The sequence below is a fragment of the Tachypleus tridentatus genome, chromosome 4 (genome assembly GCF_004210375.1).
Source record: "Tachypleus tridentatus isolate NWPU-2018 chromosome 4, ASM421037v1, whole genome shotgun sequence".
NCBI classification, from domain to species: domain Eukaryota; kingdom Metazoa; phylum Arthropoda; class Merostomata; order Xiphosura; family Limulidae; genus Tachypleus; species Tachypleus tridentatus.
Genome location: NC_134828.1, coordinates 61,479,131 through 61,496,074, shown reverse-complemented (window position 1 = coordinate 61,496,074; position 16,944 = coordinate 61,479,131). Strand labels below are relative to the sequence as shown.

At 31.8% G+C, this 16,944-nt stretch overlaps 1 protein-coding gene across 1 annotated transcript; it reads right to left on the bottom strand.

The window, feature by feature from the left end:
* Positions 1-353: 353 nt before the first annotated feature.
* On the bottom strand, positions 354-16,515 carry LOC143249248 (uncharacterized). Its single transcript, XM_076498761.1, has 3 exons — positions 16,399-16,515; positions 6,884-7,889; positions 354-2,393 (listed from the first exon to the last, which is right to left on the bottom strand). The coding sequence occupies exons 2-3, from the start codon at positions 7,718-7,720 to the stop codon at positions 2,271-2,273; spliced, it is 960 nt and encodes a 319-aa protein (XP_076354876.1). The 5' UTR covers positions 7,721-7,889; positions 16,399-16,515; the 3' UTR covers positions 354-2,270.
* Between the last annotated feature and the right edge of the window lie 429 nt (positions 16,516-16,944).

Sequence of the window (16,944 nt, the reverse complement as noted above, 5' to 3'; positions counted from 1 at the left end):
CATCAAATTACAAATGTTTCATAATAAAGGTACGTTTTATTTAAATGTATAAAAGTGTTTCCAGTAGCAGAATATAGTTCTGTTTAAAAAGTCTGGTTCGTGCTACATATATATATATATATATATATCGTTCTGTTTCTACCTATAAAGAGAAAACAAAAGTGTTTGGGGAAATGTACATTGAGAACCAAAATGATTTATCTCTAAGAAAGATAAATGTGAACAAATCTAATTATTAAATTTATTGAAAAAAAATGAATTTGCGTAGTACACAAAATGTATCAATTAAAGAGATGGTATAGAAATACAGTACCATTAACAAATGCATATTTGGGAGAAATTATATGTAATGTTGTTGAACTATATCTTTGAAACAACATTTTTTATTACTTTAAAGTAATATATTATTGTTGTCACCTAACGTGTTTAGAAGAGGAATTTTTAAAAATCAAGATTTGCTTTATTGATTCACGAATATCTTTATTTCCAAGTTAACAGTGGTTTACAGGAAATAATTATTTATGTTTGAAACTAGACCCTGACACCTTCATTGTTTACTTATTATTACCAAATATTCCTGAAGAAAAGTTGCATTAATGTTTTTCTTTAAAATTCTTTACAAGAATTATATATTTATAAATAAGAAAAAAGGAAGAATAATTTCAAATTTTTCTCTAGCTTTAAAGAAAACAGAATAGCTTCTCACTTCCATATGAAAATTAATTGAAAGTTTTGGTATCAAAATAACTTATATCTAGAAACTTGTTGTTCAGTATAAGTTTAACCAAAGAAACATATTGCATGTAAATTCATCAATATTAATACTATTTTTTTATTCAGATCTTAGTTAAAGCTAATTGAAAGTGGTGGTGTAAAGGTTATAATAATGGCGGCTTTTCAAACGTTTCGTATTGTTTTACTCATATATAACCTTCACGATAAATAACTAAAACTCCAGAAAAGTCAAACAATAGAGATCCATACGTTAGATACTTAGTTTAGATGTATTGCTATCTCAAGGAACCCTCTAATTATATTATAATATCAGCTTTTCCTATTTTAAGTAGACCTACTATCTTTGTTTCTAACCTAAGAGTATTTGTAAAATGCTTACAACTTTGCATGCATCTGTACTTAATTGTAAATATCAAATTTTCTGCTAAGATACGTTGTTTAAAACAGCGTAGTGTAAATATTGTTTAATGCTGTTTGAAGATATATTTACTTCACGCGTTTTATATACAGGGTATTTGTGTCAAGGTTATTTGTTAGTTGCTCGAGTTAGGCATTTGGTTGAATGTATATTTTAACGTATATATGCTAAAATTAGTTATTCATACAAATGTAGTTATCAGATGTACATTGCACAGTGGGAATAAATGTTCAGTTTATGCGTTTGTACACTTATATCGTACGTACTTTCTAGGGAGATTTTGAATATTAGATGTTTAGTTTAGACAAAAATAGCTCGAAGTTAAAAAGAGTTAAATGGTACCCTATTGTCACAAACAGCAAATGATTCTAGTACTGTTCTACACATTAATGGATAAAATTTACAGTTGAAACAGTTTGTTTGTTGGTGGTGTGTTAAGCGCAAGATTTTACAAAGGGTTATCTGTGTTTTGCCCACCAAAGACATCGAAACCCAATTTTCAGTTTTATTAGTCATTAGACTTACTACTGAGCCAAGGGGAGTCAAGTTCAAACAGAGGAAGGGATAATACGGCTTTCAGACAACGTTAAGAGAGAGAATTAAGACATAATGTTTGAAAAATTTTATAAGTTAAATGTTAATTTGAATGATGAAATATATTGAAAAATAATTAGATGTTAATGTCTGCTCTTCTAAATTCTTTAGTCACCATTCTATTCAAACCACTGACGAAGTAAAGACTGGCGTTGAAATTTTTTAATTTAAGTTTATAAACATTTTGTTTTCACCCGGTATGAAATTCGTGTGTGTCTAGTTTTAATTAAATCACATACATTGCTATTTTATTCTAACAGCAGAATGAGAGCTTCTGGTAACTACTTCATGACATATAGAGAATCTATCGGTTCAAGTGACATGTTCCAAGTTTAAAATGAATTTTACCAATCTACCGAAAATTTTAATAACTTAAGTGATAAAAAATAAATGTGTGAATTATTTTTTTCGAGCTAACAGAATCATAAATTTTGCTTTGAAAAATTTGTCTCTGTTCGAAGAATATCAAATTGACAACGGCACTAAGTGAGGGTTGTATTTTTTTAACAGATTATCTATCGATTTAAAACAAAAACTTGTACAAAATGGTTGCAGCTATGACCAGGATTCCTACTGTTTTGCTGAATGTTTTGATGAATGCGATATCCACCTGGTTTTCTCGAGGAAAGGACTTGTAGAAATTAATCTGAAATAAAATAGAAACACTGAATCTACACTTTTTTTCAGTAGAATAAACATGATTTATACAAAAACAACTGCTTTTATGTTTTCCATTATAGAAAACTAATATATATTGAATTACATCAGTATGCTAACGGCAAATCGTATGTGTTATTAACACTGAGAATCTTTACACGTGTTGCAGTGAAACAGTAACTGGAAACCCTTTAAGAAATTTGACAATGAACACGATATAAGAAAGCCTAAAACGAAACGACTGTGAGTATGTTGAAGATAAAAAATATGTATACAGTTCATATTAATTTCTAAGCAAAATTTACAAAGAAATATTAAGCCACTATTACTTATTTGTTTTTAAGTAAATTGTACTGTAGAATAGAACCAAACCAAAAACAAAAATATTTTTCTTTGATTAACAAATAGAATTTTAAAATAAAACCTTACTATAATATTTCAATTTTTCCCACTACTTTGATTTCCTTTTCCCATTAAATATTTAATATATTATTACTCTAAGATACTTTTTTTTTTTGTAAAACAAAATTGGATTTTGTAATATTTCCACTATCTGTAACTTACATATGTAGTGTTACAATATACTTGATTATTTTAAATAATTTGTTTTGAATATTTTAAAGAACGCTTCAATTAAGTTGTTTTTCTTACCATTCAAATGAATTTTTCATCAAATTACTTCTTTATATGTATATTCAAATTATTAATTTTGATATCTTCATTATCAAAATTTCCATTATAAAGTAATAATGAACTACCTACAAGGTTGGATATTTTCCCATTATACTCAATTTCCCTTATTCCATTTTAACAGATCTTTAAAAAAAGTGGCCGTGAGATTGTATGAAATATTTTGATATCCAATAAAAACACACGTTATCATAATTGATAAAATTATTTAATTTATTAATCAGATTGTGAAGTATATACTCTATATTAATATTCTCCTAAACTCGACTTGATAGTCTGAGAAAAACTTTATTAAATCTAAACATTTTTAATCCTTTTTTAACTTCATTTTACAATTTATAAAAGAAGTACTGATAGAGTAATTGGTCTTTATTTTCGTCAATTTCACAACTGCCTTTAAATTTTGGTGAATTGAAAGCATATTTCAAATTGTTCGGGAAATATTTCCTTTTCTATTGAAGGGTACGGGTTCGAGTTCGAATCCCCCGTACACCAAACAGCATGTTTGGTAATATGGGGATTCGCATGTGAGATTGAGATAAAGAGCATTTTTTCACAGGAATATTTCAGCAGAAGCACAGTTTTATATCCTTATGAGAAACTGTAGTATTATGTTTTAAATTTGAAAGTAATTATTTTAACAGTATAGTATTTTTCGAGCCTGGTATGACTAGATAGTTTGGTGCTCGACTGGTAATCTGAGTGTCACAGGGTCAAATCCTCATGACACCAATACCAAACATGTTCGTCTTTTCAGCCATGGGAGCACTATTATGTCACGATTAATCCCAATATGCGTTGCTAAAAGAGAAGCTCAAGAGATGAGTTGCTGACTTTCCTTTAGTCTTTTACTACTAAATTAGAAACAACTAGCGCAGACAGTCCTCGTGGAACTTTGTGCGAAATTTAAAACAAACCAGTCCTATTAACTATCGAAACATTTTTAAATATTGAGGTTTTTCTATCAGTTGTTTCATCAGTTAAATTTCATTGTTTTTAATATTATTTTTACTGACAATTATTTTTTCCTATAGTAATCTTTTTATTGTTTTATAAAACTAGTTAGATAAGTTCTAGTTTTTCTAAATTAAACTATTTTATTATGGATTGACATTCTTGCTGTAAATTTCATGTATGTGTTGAAGAGACTTTGTTTCACTTGTTTCAGTTTTGTTCTCTTTTTATTCTTACATATTTCACTATTATGAGCACTAGTATTTCACAATAGTATTTTAAGTAATAAAACGATCAGCGTTTCAGGTTTACTAGCTGTCCTTTTTATTGAGTTGAATTTGTCTGCTCTCAAAAATATGATCAAGATATAAATTTAACTATTATCTAGTAGTAAGATGTATGCAAGAGTAAAATACTAAAGCGAGTTAACATATTTATGTATTATTTCACAAAATCATCTTCAGAAGTTATATTTATGTCTCCTATAATTATATTTCAATTAAACATTCTTATGTAGTGTGATTTGAGTTTATGCACCATATTTATGGTATATAAACTGCTACAATATTGAACCTGTTCTTAAACGTACAATATAAGCTTATTACTTCAGCTGCAAGAATTCTGTATTTACTTCTTGTAGACTTACACATCACTTATAAGGGCCAGATTTGTTATAATTTCTAAATACAAAATATTTCTTTATACACTTATTTGTTTAAAATATTAAACCCAAATTTCTGTAATGACTAGGACACATACATTATGCAGAATTACTATCAATATACAAAACAAAATCGGCCTGGCACGGCCAGGTGGTAAAGGCGTTCGATTCGTAATCCGAGAGCTACGGGTTCGAATCTCCGTCACACCAAACATACTTGCCCTTTCAGCCGTGGGGGCGTTATAATTTACGGTCAATCCCACTATTCGTTGGTAAAAGAGTAGCCCAAGAGTTGACGATGGGTGGTGATGAATAACTGATTTCCCTCTAGTCTTACACTGCTAAATTAGGGACGGCTAGCGCAGATAGCCCTCGTGTAGCTTTGCTCGAAATTAAAAAAACAAGACAAAACTCTAAATTATTACATAAACTACATATGTTCATCTGTAATAATTTAATTACACTTGAACCAGAAAAGGGATATTATAAGAATTCTAGACTGGTCTTATTTAATAGAGATAATTATTTTAAAATTTACTTAAATTTTGTTCAGTGTCAATTCTTATTACCTTCTCATGTTCCGATTTTCTCAGAAGTATTTTCCCCTCTTAATCAATATATATATATATATAATAGTGCTTATTAATGCCTTCTCTCCTTTTCCAACTCGTTTGTTTCTGAGTTGTCTAGTAGGAAAGGAATGAACTTTTCACTCCAACTTTTTTCACACAAAACTCGTGTCTCAAATATACTTTTCGAAGATTAAGTGAAATAGTTTATTATGCAGTGTAATATTAAGAAATAAATGAAGTAATAAAGTTTATTGTTAATTTAGCTGCCATTTGAAGCTAAACGTTGGCTCTTTAGAACCCCACTGTATTCCATATCTCAGTACTACGGACATATTTTTATGGATCTTTTCATTGGTTGTAGGATAATTCACTTCCTAAGCGTTTCACACCTTGTAAATTAATGAATGTCACTTTTATTTTTTGATTATTTTTGACATTTGAATTTACAAAGAGTGAAAATACCGCGGTGAAAATACTTGGAGTCAAATTACCAGTCATACTTTTCATTGTTTTATGTTTGTGTGTTGATAATTATGTAATCGGTTGAGTCTGCTAAGAATCATCAACAGAATTTACTCAGCCAAGGAAATCACGGAAAAAAGTAGTTTGGAATGTAAGCACAAGATGAAAAATGATAACAGACTTAGTTATGTCATTATCAGTTCAACATTTGTTTGTCAGTGTACACCGGAAACAACTAGGAACATTAGCAGATAATCCTGAAGTCTGATGAAATCAAAGAATTGTTAAATATATCACCATAAATGATGTTTCAAGTACGATACAAGAATTCTGCCGCTAGCTTTGAACTTTTTTTTTTACATGCACTAGAATTGAATAGATTTAAAGTAATTGTATGTAATGCAAAAATAAAGGTTTTCAAATTTATCTTTGATTTTTTTTTTGGAACAGTTGCGTTACAACAACTTAAATGATTGTCGTTAAACACACCTACAAGACTTGAATGTTCTTTTAAATATATTTAATAATTTACCTATTAGTGGATACTGTTTAGCTAGCAGTATGACTTGGAAATTAGCGTTATCTCTACTATCCAGCAACGGAAAAGTTACTTCTTGTTTTACAAGTACTTTTATTTGAACCAGGAGTTCCCTTTCGCTGAAGAATAAGTCATATTACATTAATTGGATGGGGAAGGACTCAAAATACTATTATTTTCAGTTGTCAGAGATGACACCATTTAAACGGCTGAACTGCATTAAGACTTATAAAGATTGTAACAGCCTAATAACTTATTCCCTTAATTTACTGGATACAGTTTCACAAAATACACACTCACACATACACATATATTGTAACTAATTTGCGCTATCAAGACTTGCAGGTTTTCTCCCATATCCATCCCTGACCATGAATGTCAATAGAGACCTTGAACAAAATAATATTTAAAACAATAAATTTCTCTTTACACACACAACACCACAAGTTTGGAAACAAGCTACTCAGTGTATATTTTTATAGATTATTTATTTTTGTACCCAAACATTTGTTGTTGATTATTTATTTGCAACCAAACTACTCCTATGTTTTTAAGTAGATTATCTCTGTGCATATATCAGGTTTTTAAAAGATCACACTTACCCAACCCCCCTGCTTCTGGATCCACGGTGTAACCCTCTCTCCAAGGTGGGTGCCTATAAAATTCACAGTATCTGAAGCAAGCTCTTCCATTCCGTTTTCATATAAATGCAAGGTCATTTGAGCGCCAAAGGAAAGAAGGGCTATCAATCGGCTCCAAGTTATAAGGTTGTTGTTGCCTTCAAATACATCGTCAGTAACAGCTTTGAAAACGTCACAGATGTTATTGGCTGATATATCCAGCTTTTGTACAGACACCTCGAAAGAAGTTCTATATATTGTTATCATTTGTTCAACTAGCTTTCTTACTGACTTGGCAAGCGGGTCATTTAAAGGGCTGTACTGTTGTATAAGTTTAGTATTTCTCCACAGTTTGGTAGTCAAGACGTATCTAATAGCATCTTCGGAAAATCTCTCAGTCTCATCTTTAATTTTTTCATACTCCTCGTTGTTTACGAGAGACTTCAGGAAACTATCATGTGAAGAAATGATAGGAGTAAAAGAAAAATAGGACAAAGCTTTAGTTACTCCACAAAAAAGGTGACCAGTTTTTTGTCTTCCTCTTGAATTCGTTAGGGGCTGTTGACAATTAATTCTGAATTTCGCTTTCGGAGTTGCTGCTTTATGGAGAATCGTTTCTTTTTCTTCCACTCTTGATTCTTCGCTGCCAAAGAAACCTTGAACTTTACGGTATATTTTTATTGCTTTATGGCCAAAATCGCCGCTGAAGTGAGTTACTTCTGCAGAATTACATCTATCACGAGGACACTGAAATTCACGATTAGTAGTTGGAATGGCTATATTTTGTTTTATGAAGGTTTCTCCCTTCATACAAGCCATCTTGAGAATTTTCTTTGTATTGTACTACTTGTGAACAACGTTGTTGCTCACAAATAGAGTTATTTTCGTTTAATGCAAAATCTATAGAAAATCGTTCTTCTTCAGGTTTTGTGTTTAGTTTTTCCGAAGCCATCCGTTATTTGTAATTATCTTTCGATTTTCCAGTAGTCTATGAAAATATAAGTAATAAAATATTAAAATGAGTTGACATGCCCTTTTTTTATGGTCAGGTTTCAAACATTTACACAATTACATAAACGTTTTTGAAAGAAAACTTTTACTTATTTGCGAATTTCCCTTTCTTCACCGAAAGGCGAATATCACTGAAAACAACAACAACAAAACAAACAAACAAACAAACAAAAAAACATGAAGTAGAAACCTAAGTGATTCTTTCTTTCGCTACTTCCACTGCAGAACATTGGTTTCGCTGAATTCAAAGAGCGAAGATAAAAAAGTAGGCCTCGTATGGTTCTCGAATATAAGTAGTTTCTTTGGTTTTGATGTGTAGTCCTTTATTCATCATTAACAACATAAGCTACTTTATGTATTTAGATATTATGTGACATACCGTCACATTTTATTATCCTTTAATATTCGTCAGATTAACTGGTTATTTATTTATTTATTTTCCCTCGCTAGAACGTAAATAAAAGTAACATCGAGGCCTAACCTATTCATTCATATGCTTCTTTCTCTGCAACGCACTAGTATCGCTGAATTCATAGTTTATGAACGCTTGTTAGTACTCTTGCCATCCTTTCTTCTGTGAAATTTACAAGTAAATGAATAACCAGTTAGTTCTGTGAATAATAAATAATAAATTATGACCTAATGTCACGTATCATCTAAACACCTAAAGTATTTCAGGTTATTAGTGGTTAGTAAATGACTACACATTGAAACCAAACAAAAAACAAACTTCTTTCTCCAGAAGACTTAAAATATTATACAAATTCTGAAAGTTCTGACTATGAAATCACAAAAAAAACTAGAACTAATTTTAAATTTACAAAACTAAACCTAAAATACTTTCATACTTTAATTTCGATCCACAGAGCTTAAGCAAATCATTACTTCTCTCAGCAAATTTTTAAACATTTGTAACAGGTTATAAACTATCTTTATTCTTAGAAAATGATTAATGCAGTGAGAAACTTAAAACTACATTACTAATATATCTATAGTTCCTATAAAAAATACAAACTGCATATAAAAGTATACTTGAAAATATTTCACCAGAAAAACAAGTTTCTCGATGGTCTGTATACCATTCTGATAATTTGTTTGTTTTTGAGTTTCGCGCAAAGCTATACGAGGGCTATTTGCGCTAAGCAAAATGTGTTTAATTATCTTGGATTAAGTTTCTTAGGACTAGAAAAATTATTTTTTCATTATTTTGAGTTTGATTACATTTTAATTGCATTGTACTAACTTTTTGTTGTGTTTCTTCTCAGTTAAATTGAAACCTTTTGGTTCACTTCACAACACCAGAAATTTAATAAAATAAAAGTAATATGTTTTGCTTTCTTTGTTTGTCCCTAATTTAGCAATGTAAGACAAGAAGGAAGGCAAGGAGTCATCACCACCCACTCTTGGGTTACTCATTTACCAACGAATAGTGGGAATAACCGTGACATTATAACGCTCCCACGGCTGAAAGGGCGAGCATGTTTGGTGCGACGGGGATTCGAACCTGCAACCCTCAGCAGCGTAAGGCTAGAGGGAAGTCAGCTAGTCATCACTACCCACCACCAACTCTTGGGCTACTCTTTTACCAACGAATGGTAGGATTGACCATCACATATAACGCCCCTACGGCTGAAATGGCGAGCATTTTTGGTGTGACGGGAATTCGAACCCACGACCCACAGATTGCGAGTCGAGCGCTCTAACCACCTGGCCATGCCGAGCCATTTGTTTGTGTGAAGTTAAACACAAAGCTACACAAAAGGCTATCTGTACTCTACCCACTACGGGTATCGAAACCCGGTTTCTAGCGTTGTAGGTCCGTAAACATGTTGCTGTGCTACTGGGGGCGCTCTGAGCTATATAATAAATAAATATTGTTGTTGAGTATTGAACAATGGAGGTCTGACAGTTTGGTTGTTTGTATACAACAATGTTTATTTTCTCCAGTGACACTTCTCATTCATGTGGATTGTATAACTGAAATGAACCACAAAACAGCTAAACAATAAAATCTAGTGAAAGACAACTAGTAGACAGAACTAAAAATAGAGTTGAGGTACGTATAAAAACACATAGAAACATTAACCCACGACAGAACTAGTTGACAAAGGTTATTGAGACCTATGTTGCAGTCACGTTCTATAGGTTGATAAAGACATTTGAAGAGTATTGGTAAATTCCACTGTTAAAAATAAAATAAAAAGAATGCCCATCATGTTATATTTATCTGAAATGTATGCAGGTGGTGGTAGCGTTTCGCAACGTACAATAATTCAGCAATGACTGCGAAGAGAATAGAATTTAGAAATGTATGTTAAAATTTTATTTTATTTTTCATCAGAGGTAAAATGTAGAAAAAGAATATGTGACATAGAGGCTTAATGCATTATTTGATTGACCGTACTTCAAAAAAACATTGATATTAGAATTTGTAAATGCTTTTTCAAGTAGATGATAGATGGCAGCAGTATTATGTTTCGTCGAAGCCACAACTACGAAACATTTAAACATTTGTTATTTCTATCATTCATTTTCTCCATTTTAGCTTACTTTACTTAATAATATATTATGTAGAAATTTAAAAACAACAGTATAATATTAATATAATTAATAAGTAGAAAGTAAACTGTCTTTTTATATTAACATTTGACACTACTAAGTTGGCTACTTATTGCATCAGACACGCCTAATAAACTGGTCATACTGTTTTTTTGTAGTTTGTAAATTTACTTTTTCTGTTACGTTACAATAAAATACATGACTTATTAAAACATTGTACTTATATTTCATAACGAGCAACACGTAAGTTTATGTTTCTTAACATTTCTGTTTTCTTTTTCTATTTATTTATTCTTAGGTACATTTAGTAGGTCTACTGTTTTCGTAATCACGAGCACTGATTGACAACTTCGAACTAACTTTGATAATGTAGCCCCCCGCTAGTACAGCTGTATGTCTCCGGATTTATAACGCTAAAATCAGGGGTTCGATTTCCCCTCGGTGGGCTGAGCAGATAGCCCGATGTGGCTTTGCTATAAGAAAAACACACACACACAAACACATTGATAATGCGTGATGAATATAAGGTGTAAATGAATCTAGGTTTATCAAACCTAAAGAAACGAATGTAACTAAACAAGTCAATATTTTGTAACCGTAAATATTCTCAACAAATAGGAGTTCAGTCTTTATTGATTCATTGTTCCAATTTCTAAAATTATCACCAGGTTTGTGATTATCACCTTAGTGCTATTTGTAAACTTTATGACAGAAAGAAAATACAACCATATTACACTACAGATTATACAGGGTGTTCGGAAAGTCACTGTGCAGTTAGACATAACGCATTCACACTCGCTTGCTTGATTCATAAGTTAAATTCGTTTCTGTAATAAAAGCTATTGTATCTATGATACATGTAACAGCTCTAGATTATATGATACTTAATGATAAGATAACTTGAGAAGATTTGATTGAGTTAAGTATTGTCTTAAACCTGTGTGTGCGTGCGTGTGTGACTTTGCTATAAGAAAACACGTTACGCTAATTGAAATATATTGATTAAAAATTAGAAAATCATTTTGTTTTATGGATAAAAAAGATCCGTTCAGGTGTCTGTATTTTTAAACAATATATTTCAATTATCGTAACTTCAAACGCACTATATTATATTGCAATTCAGCATGTGGTTAGAATAGTTTTATACCTAGTTAAGAGATACTTTGTTAATTTTTTGTTTGCGCTAAGCTACCTGTGCTCTCTCCACCGTAGGAATCGAAACTCAAATTTTAGTGTTATAATTCCGAAACCTTACGGCTGATCTGGAAGAGTATGATATCTGCAAAAACTATTTTATTTTAATAACGTTACTTATTGATTCTCTCCTGTCTATTTATATTTTATTATAATACAGTTTGCAACGTACATGTCCAAAACTCAGATCTCGAAAACTATTGTTTCGATCCTCTCAAATCATAACAGGTAAAATGTTTATACCTAGACAGTATTTTTACAGTTGAGCAAAAAATCGAGCAATTGAAATTTCAAAAAACAACAACAACAAATTTCAGATTTAACCAATAATATTACAAAAAGGAGTGAGTTTCAAATATAAAACAATGAAAAAACCTTTTGTGAAAATCTCATAACTGTTGCAACAGAAGAGCTAGGCAGTTTCATTTATAACTCTGTCTACAAAGGAATATTTAAATTAAATCTACTCTGTGATGTAATGCTGTGAAAATACCTCATTTTAGATTAAAATTTCAATGAAATCCTTTTTTTTTGATGAAGGGTGAACATTATAGAAATGGTAACGGATTTGTCGCTATCCGTTTATTTTAATACCTACGCTTGTTTCACTATAGTTTTGTTTTCTTTTTTTGCATGTGATGTATATTCTTAATTGTGTATTGCGCAAGTTCCGCCTTTAACGAAATTTGTAGAAAATACTTGACAATAATAATCGACAATAACTGTTTCATGTAAACTCTAGCGTGTTCGAACATTGTTGACACGTCGAGAAACTCGCGTGATTTGTATAAAAGCAGCTTGCCGAGAGGCAGTGATAGAAGATTTTTATTACACTATGTAACAAATTTTGTTCCTGGATAGTATGTGTTATTTCTTAATTGCTTATGTTGTAAAAGTAAAGAAAATGGCTATTATTCCCTTCATACTTTGCTTTTGTGACCTGGATAATGAAATTTAGAAATTAACCTATTTTATATGTAAAAACAGGCAAATTTGCACATTTTCATTTACATAAGGTCTGAATAAAACAACATATGAATCAAGATTTACATGTATTTATACTAAAGTTACACAATAATGAACAAAAATATTTAAAAGTGAATAGTTTTTTGAGGTTTGTGACTGTAATGTTAATCACTGTCACGAATCAATCCCGAAATACAGTCTCCCATTATGTTTTCGTTATACGCTCCCAAGTTTCATAAGCAAAGTTTGAAGAGAAAAATAGGTATTTTCCATTTACTTTAGACATAAGCAATTGGGAAATAACACTTTCTGCCCAGGAACAAGAAAAAGTAAAAATTTTGTTACATAGTGCTATTGGTCAGCTACAATTAGTTGGCTATAGGCGTCGGAAGCTATAATTGTAATTAACACCTATTAATCGGAAAACTACAGAATTTAACCTGGAATGTTTATACATTTCGAACATTACAAATTGTTCATCTTCAGTGAATTACTTCAATCGTTATTATTTCAACGAGGACATTAAAATCCTCACCAGAAGAAGTGAGCTTGTTCCTGGTGTGAGGTGAGCCAAGAAAAAACATTGTTAACTAGGACAAAAAGTAATAAAATCAACTCAGAATTAATTTGCTCGTCGTGGATCTAGAACATGATAAAATATATAGTTATAGACCAACTAGAAGACTCAGTATAGTTTGTAAGTTTATAAAACTATTGTACATAAACAATTATTTGTAATAACTATTAGTAATTATGAAATGTATTGTTTTTATGTTTATATATTAAAATATATTTGTGTTAAATAAGGAAATTGTGTATATCAATCTTGTTGGCAAATATAAATTTGATACATGTTAACATTTAATTAGCTTCTAATCTCAAATTTCCTATTATTTGAAATAGCAATACGTAATATAACACATCGGAGACTCGTCCGAAATAAATTATAATTTCACCGTCAAGTGTGAGTGCATTGTTGTAGAACTGTCAGAAACTTTCATAAAAGGCCGCAGGTTTTGTTTGTTTGTTTAGAATTAAGCACAAAGCTACACAATGGGCTATCTATGCTCTGTCCACCACAGGTATCGAAACCCGGTTTTTAGTGTGTAAGTCCACAGACATACCATGTGCCACTGTGGGGGGAGGCAAGGCTGCAGAAACTAGCAGAATATACCTACCTGGAGGGCGGGTTTTTTTTCGTACCTACTAATGTTATCAAAATAAATAAAAGGTATAGAAAATTATTGCCACAATAGCAAAAGTTATTGAACTTAATTGTTTTCAACAGAATTTCTGAATCAACCATGTACAGTTAAAAAAGGTGGATATTTTAAATGGTTCAGAAATAACAGGAAGGTGAATATTTTATTACTATTATATAGTAGTACATGACATGATGAAATTATATTTTTTGAAGTTTAAAACCAAACATTTTAAAAATAAAGTCAAAAAATATCTCAAAAATAATATTTGAAAGTTAATTGTGAAGTCATCAAAATGCATGCTAAAATTAACTCTTTCAATATAATCCTATGTTTTTCAACTCTAATACTTTTATGATCACTGGACAACTATTCCTAAAATAATATGGAGAAAGTTTGCTTGTTTTTCTGTTGTAAGTACAAAGGATGTCTGTACTCTTCTTACCACGAGTATCGAAACCCAGTTTCTAGCGTTGTAAGTCCACAGATATGCCGAATGCCATTGGAGAGGGGCAGATTTTGACTGATTTACTATACATTGGAATAGTTAGAAATATTTATCCAGTCACCCTTGTTACTGAATCTCTTTTCCGAATTGACTGAATAAGCGCAATGATTCGGGCTATCGACTCTGCAAGACACGGGATCGATACCCATTGCCGAACATGTTCGCCCTTTCAACCCTGGAGGGGTGTTACCATTGACGGTAAATCTGATTATTATTTGATAAAGAGTAATCCATGAGTTGGCTGTGGACGGTGTTTGCCAGTTGCCTTTCATATAGTCTATCTTTAGCTTCAAAGTGTAAGATGGCCAACCCAGGTTAAGGCGTGCGACTCGTAATCTGAGGGTCGCGGGTTCGCATCCCCGTCGCGCCAAACATGCTCGCTCTCCCAGCCGTGGGGGCATTATAATGTGACGGTCAATCCCACTATTCGTTGGTAAAAGAGTAGCCCAAGAGTTGGCGGTGGGTGGTGATGACTAGCTGCCTTCCTTCTAGTCTTACACTGCTAAATTAGGGACGGCTAGCGCAGATAGCCCTCGAGTAGCTTTGTGCGAAAATTCAAAACAAACAAACAAACGAAGCCAACGCAGGTAACTCTCGAGTAACTTCGTGCGAAATTCAACAAACATTGGTTGAGTACTACTGCTTGTTTGCCAGTACCTTAAAACAATAATTTAATATTAATTTATCTCCTATATAAAGCTAATCTGATTAATATCAGTACCGGGATCGTTAAATGCCTTTAAATTGCTATATAGGAAGACTGTGTAAAAATTTAAATGAATGAAAGTTATTGTGCGAGATAATAACGTCACAGAAAAATCTAATTAGCATGGATCATAGAATTTGTAGTTTCTTTATCAATTAATTTTTGATATTATGCATTTCGAGTTACATTTTTCATAAAAAACTGTTTCTTCTAATGTATTAGCTGTTTGTTTTTGTTTTTGAATTTCGCGCAAAACTACTCGAGGGCTATCTGCGCTAGCTGTCCCTAATTTAGCAGTGTAAGACTAGAGGGAAGGCAGCTAGTCATCACCACCCACCGCCAACTCTTGGGCTACTCTTTTACCAACGAATAGTGGAATTGATCGTCACATTATAATGCCCCCACGGCTGAAAAGGTGAGCATGTTTGGTGCAACGGTGATGCGAACACGCGACCTTCAGATTACGAGTCGCACGCCTTAACCCACATAACCACGCCGGGCCAATGTATTAGCTACTTCTTTGTTTGGATCCATTGATCACTAACTTTTGATCAACATATTAGGCCTACTTGGTCGAAAAATATTCTGAAACAACAGCTAAACAAAAGGAGAGAAAATTCTCAGTAGCCGCGGCTCTAGTAATTCTTTTAGGCAAGATTAGATTAATCTATGATACCTTCCCCCCCCCATTCATCTTACCTATATTTTTGCGCTAGTAATGCCAAACATGAGGCGCGCAAATATCTAATTTTATTTTATTACTCAACAGCTTATCTTCTAATTGAAATTCTTTTAGGCAAGATCTATTAACTATAGGCGTGGTCAAATACATTAATCGAAGTATTTCACTTCATGTATTCAAAACTGTAATTACATCTCAAAATAGTCAAGAGATAAAAGAACTACGCGCTAGAAGTTTGTACTTAAAAACTCAGTTATTCCATGAACCACTTTGCCGCCACAAAAAAAAAAAAAAATCGAATATTTTGGATACACAACTGTATACAAAGATACTTAAAGTAAACCAAAAACTATATTTCGTATTCATTTGTTTATTGTTTAAAAGTTTCTACCTCTAAAATCCCTACTCTCGGCGACTCGGCAATAAACTTGAGGGTTTATAACGTTAAAGTTAAAATCGGGGTTCAATGTCAACGACAAGTACAGCATAGTCCTTTGTATGATTTTGCGCTTAAACACGAAAAAATAAAGATTTATTGCAATATTACAAAAGGTATTGAATTTACACTCCAGTTATTACCATACATTTCAAATATGTTATATTTCTAAGATATAGGTTCTCTTTCTCAAAGCAAGTAAAAACTAATAAAGTAAATAATATGATACTCACCAGAATAATACACGTCCGAAGTTCTCTCGCTTGTTCTGGTAATGAATAATTTTTTCCGTTACAACGAAGCTTATCTAGTGTTAGACTTAGCGAAAAATTTACGTAATCTACACATTTGTTGGGCAAGAAAGGTGAAAGAAAAATCTCTTATCTATACAAGCTCATTCAGTCGTCGTGGCTGAGTTTCCCGTCATGTTTGGTTTGTAGATGTATCATGTGTATATTTATCGTGTTTAGCAATACTTTTTTTCAAATTACTGTTTATCGAACAGAATGCTCGTATATTATGCAACGGTCATGTTGGAAGTTCATTCTAATAAACCAATGAATTTTCCATTTAGCTCTTCTTATTATCTGTGAATTTCAATTGAAGAAAAACAATATATGAACAGACAAAAGTATTGCTGAACACATAAACAATATACGTAACATACCAAAAACTAATTATGGCTGACAAATCAACCAAAATACATGTCAGGTTAAAATCCATAATGGAATTATTCTTTTCGATAAAAGTCAGCTTAACGTTTATTCATTTGCTTATAT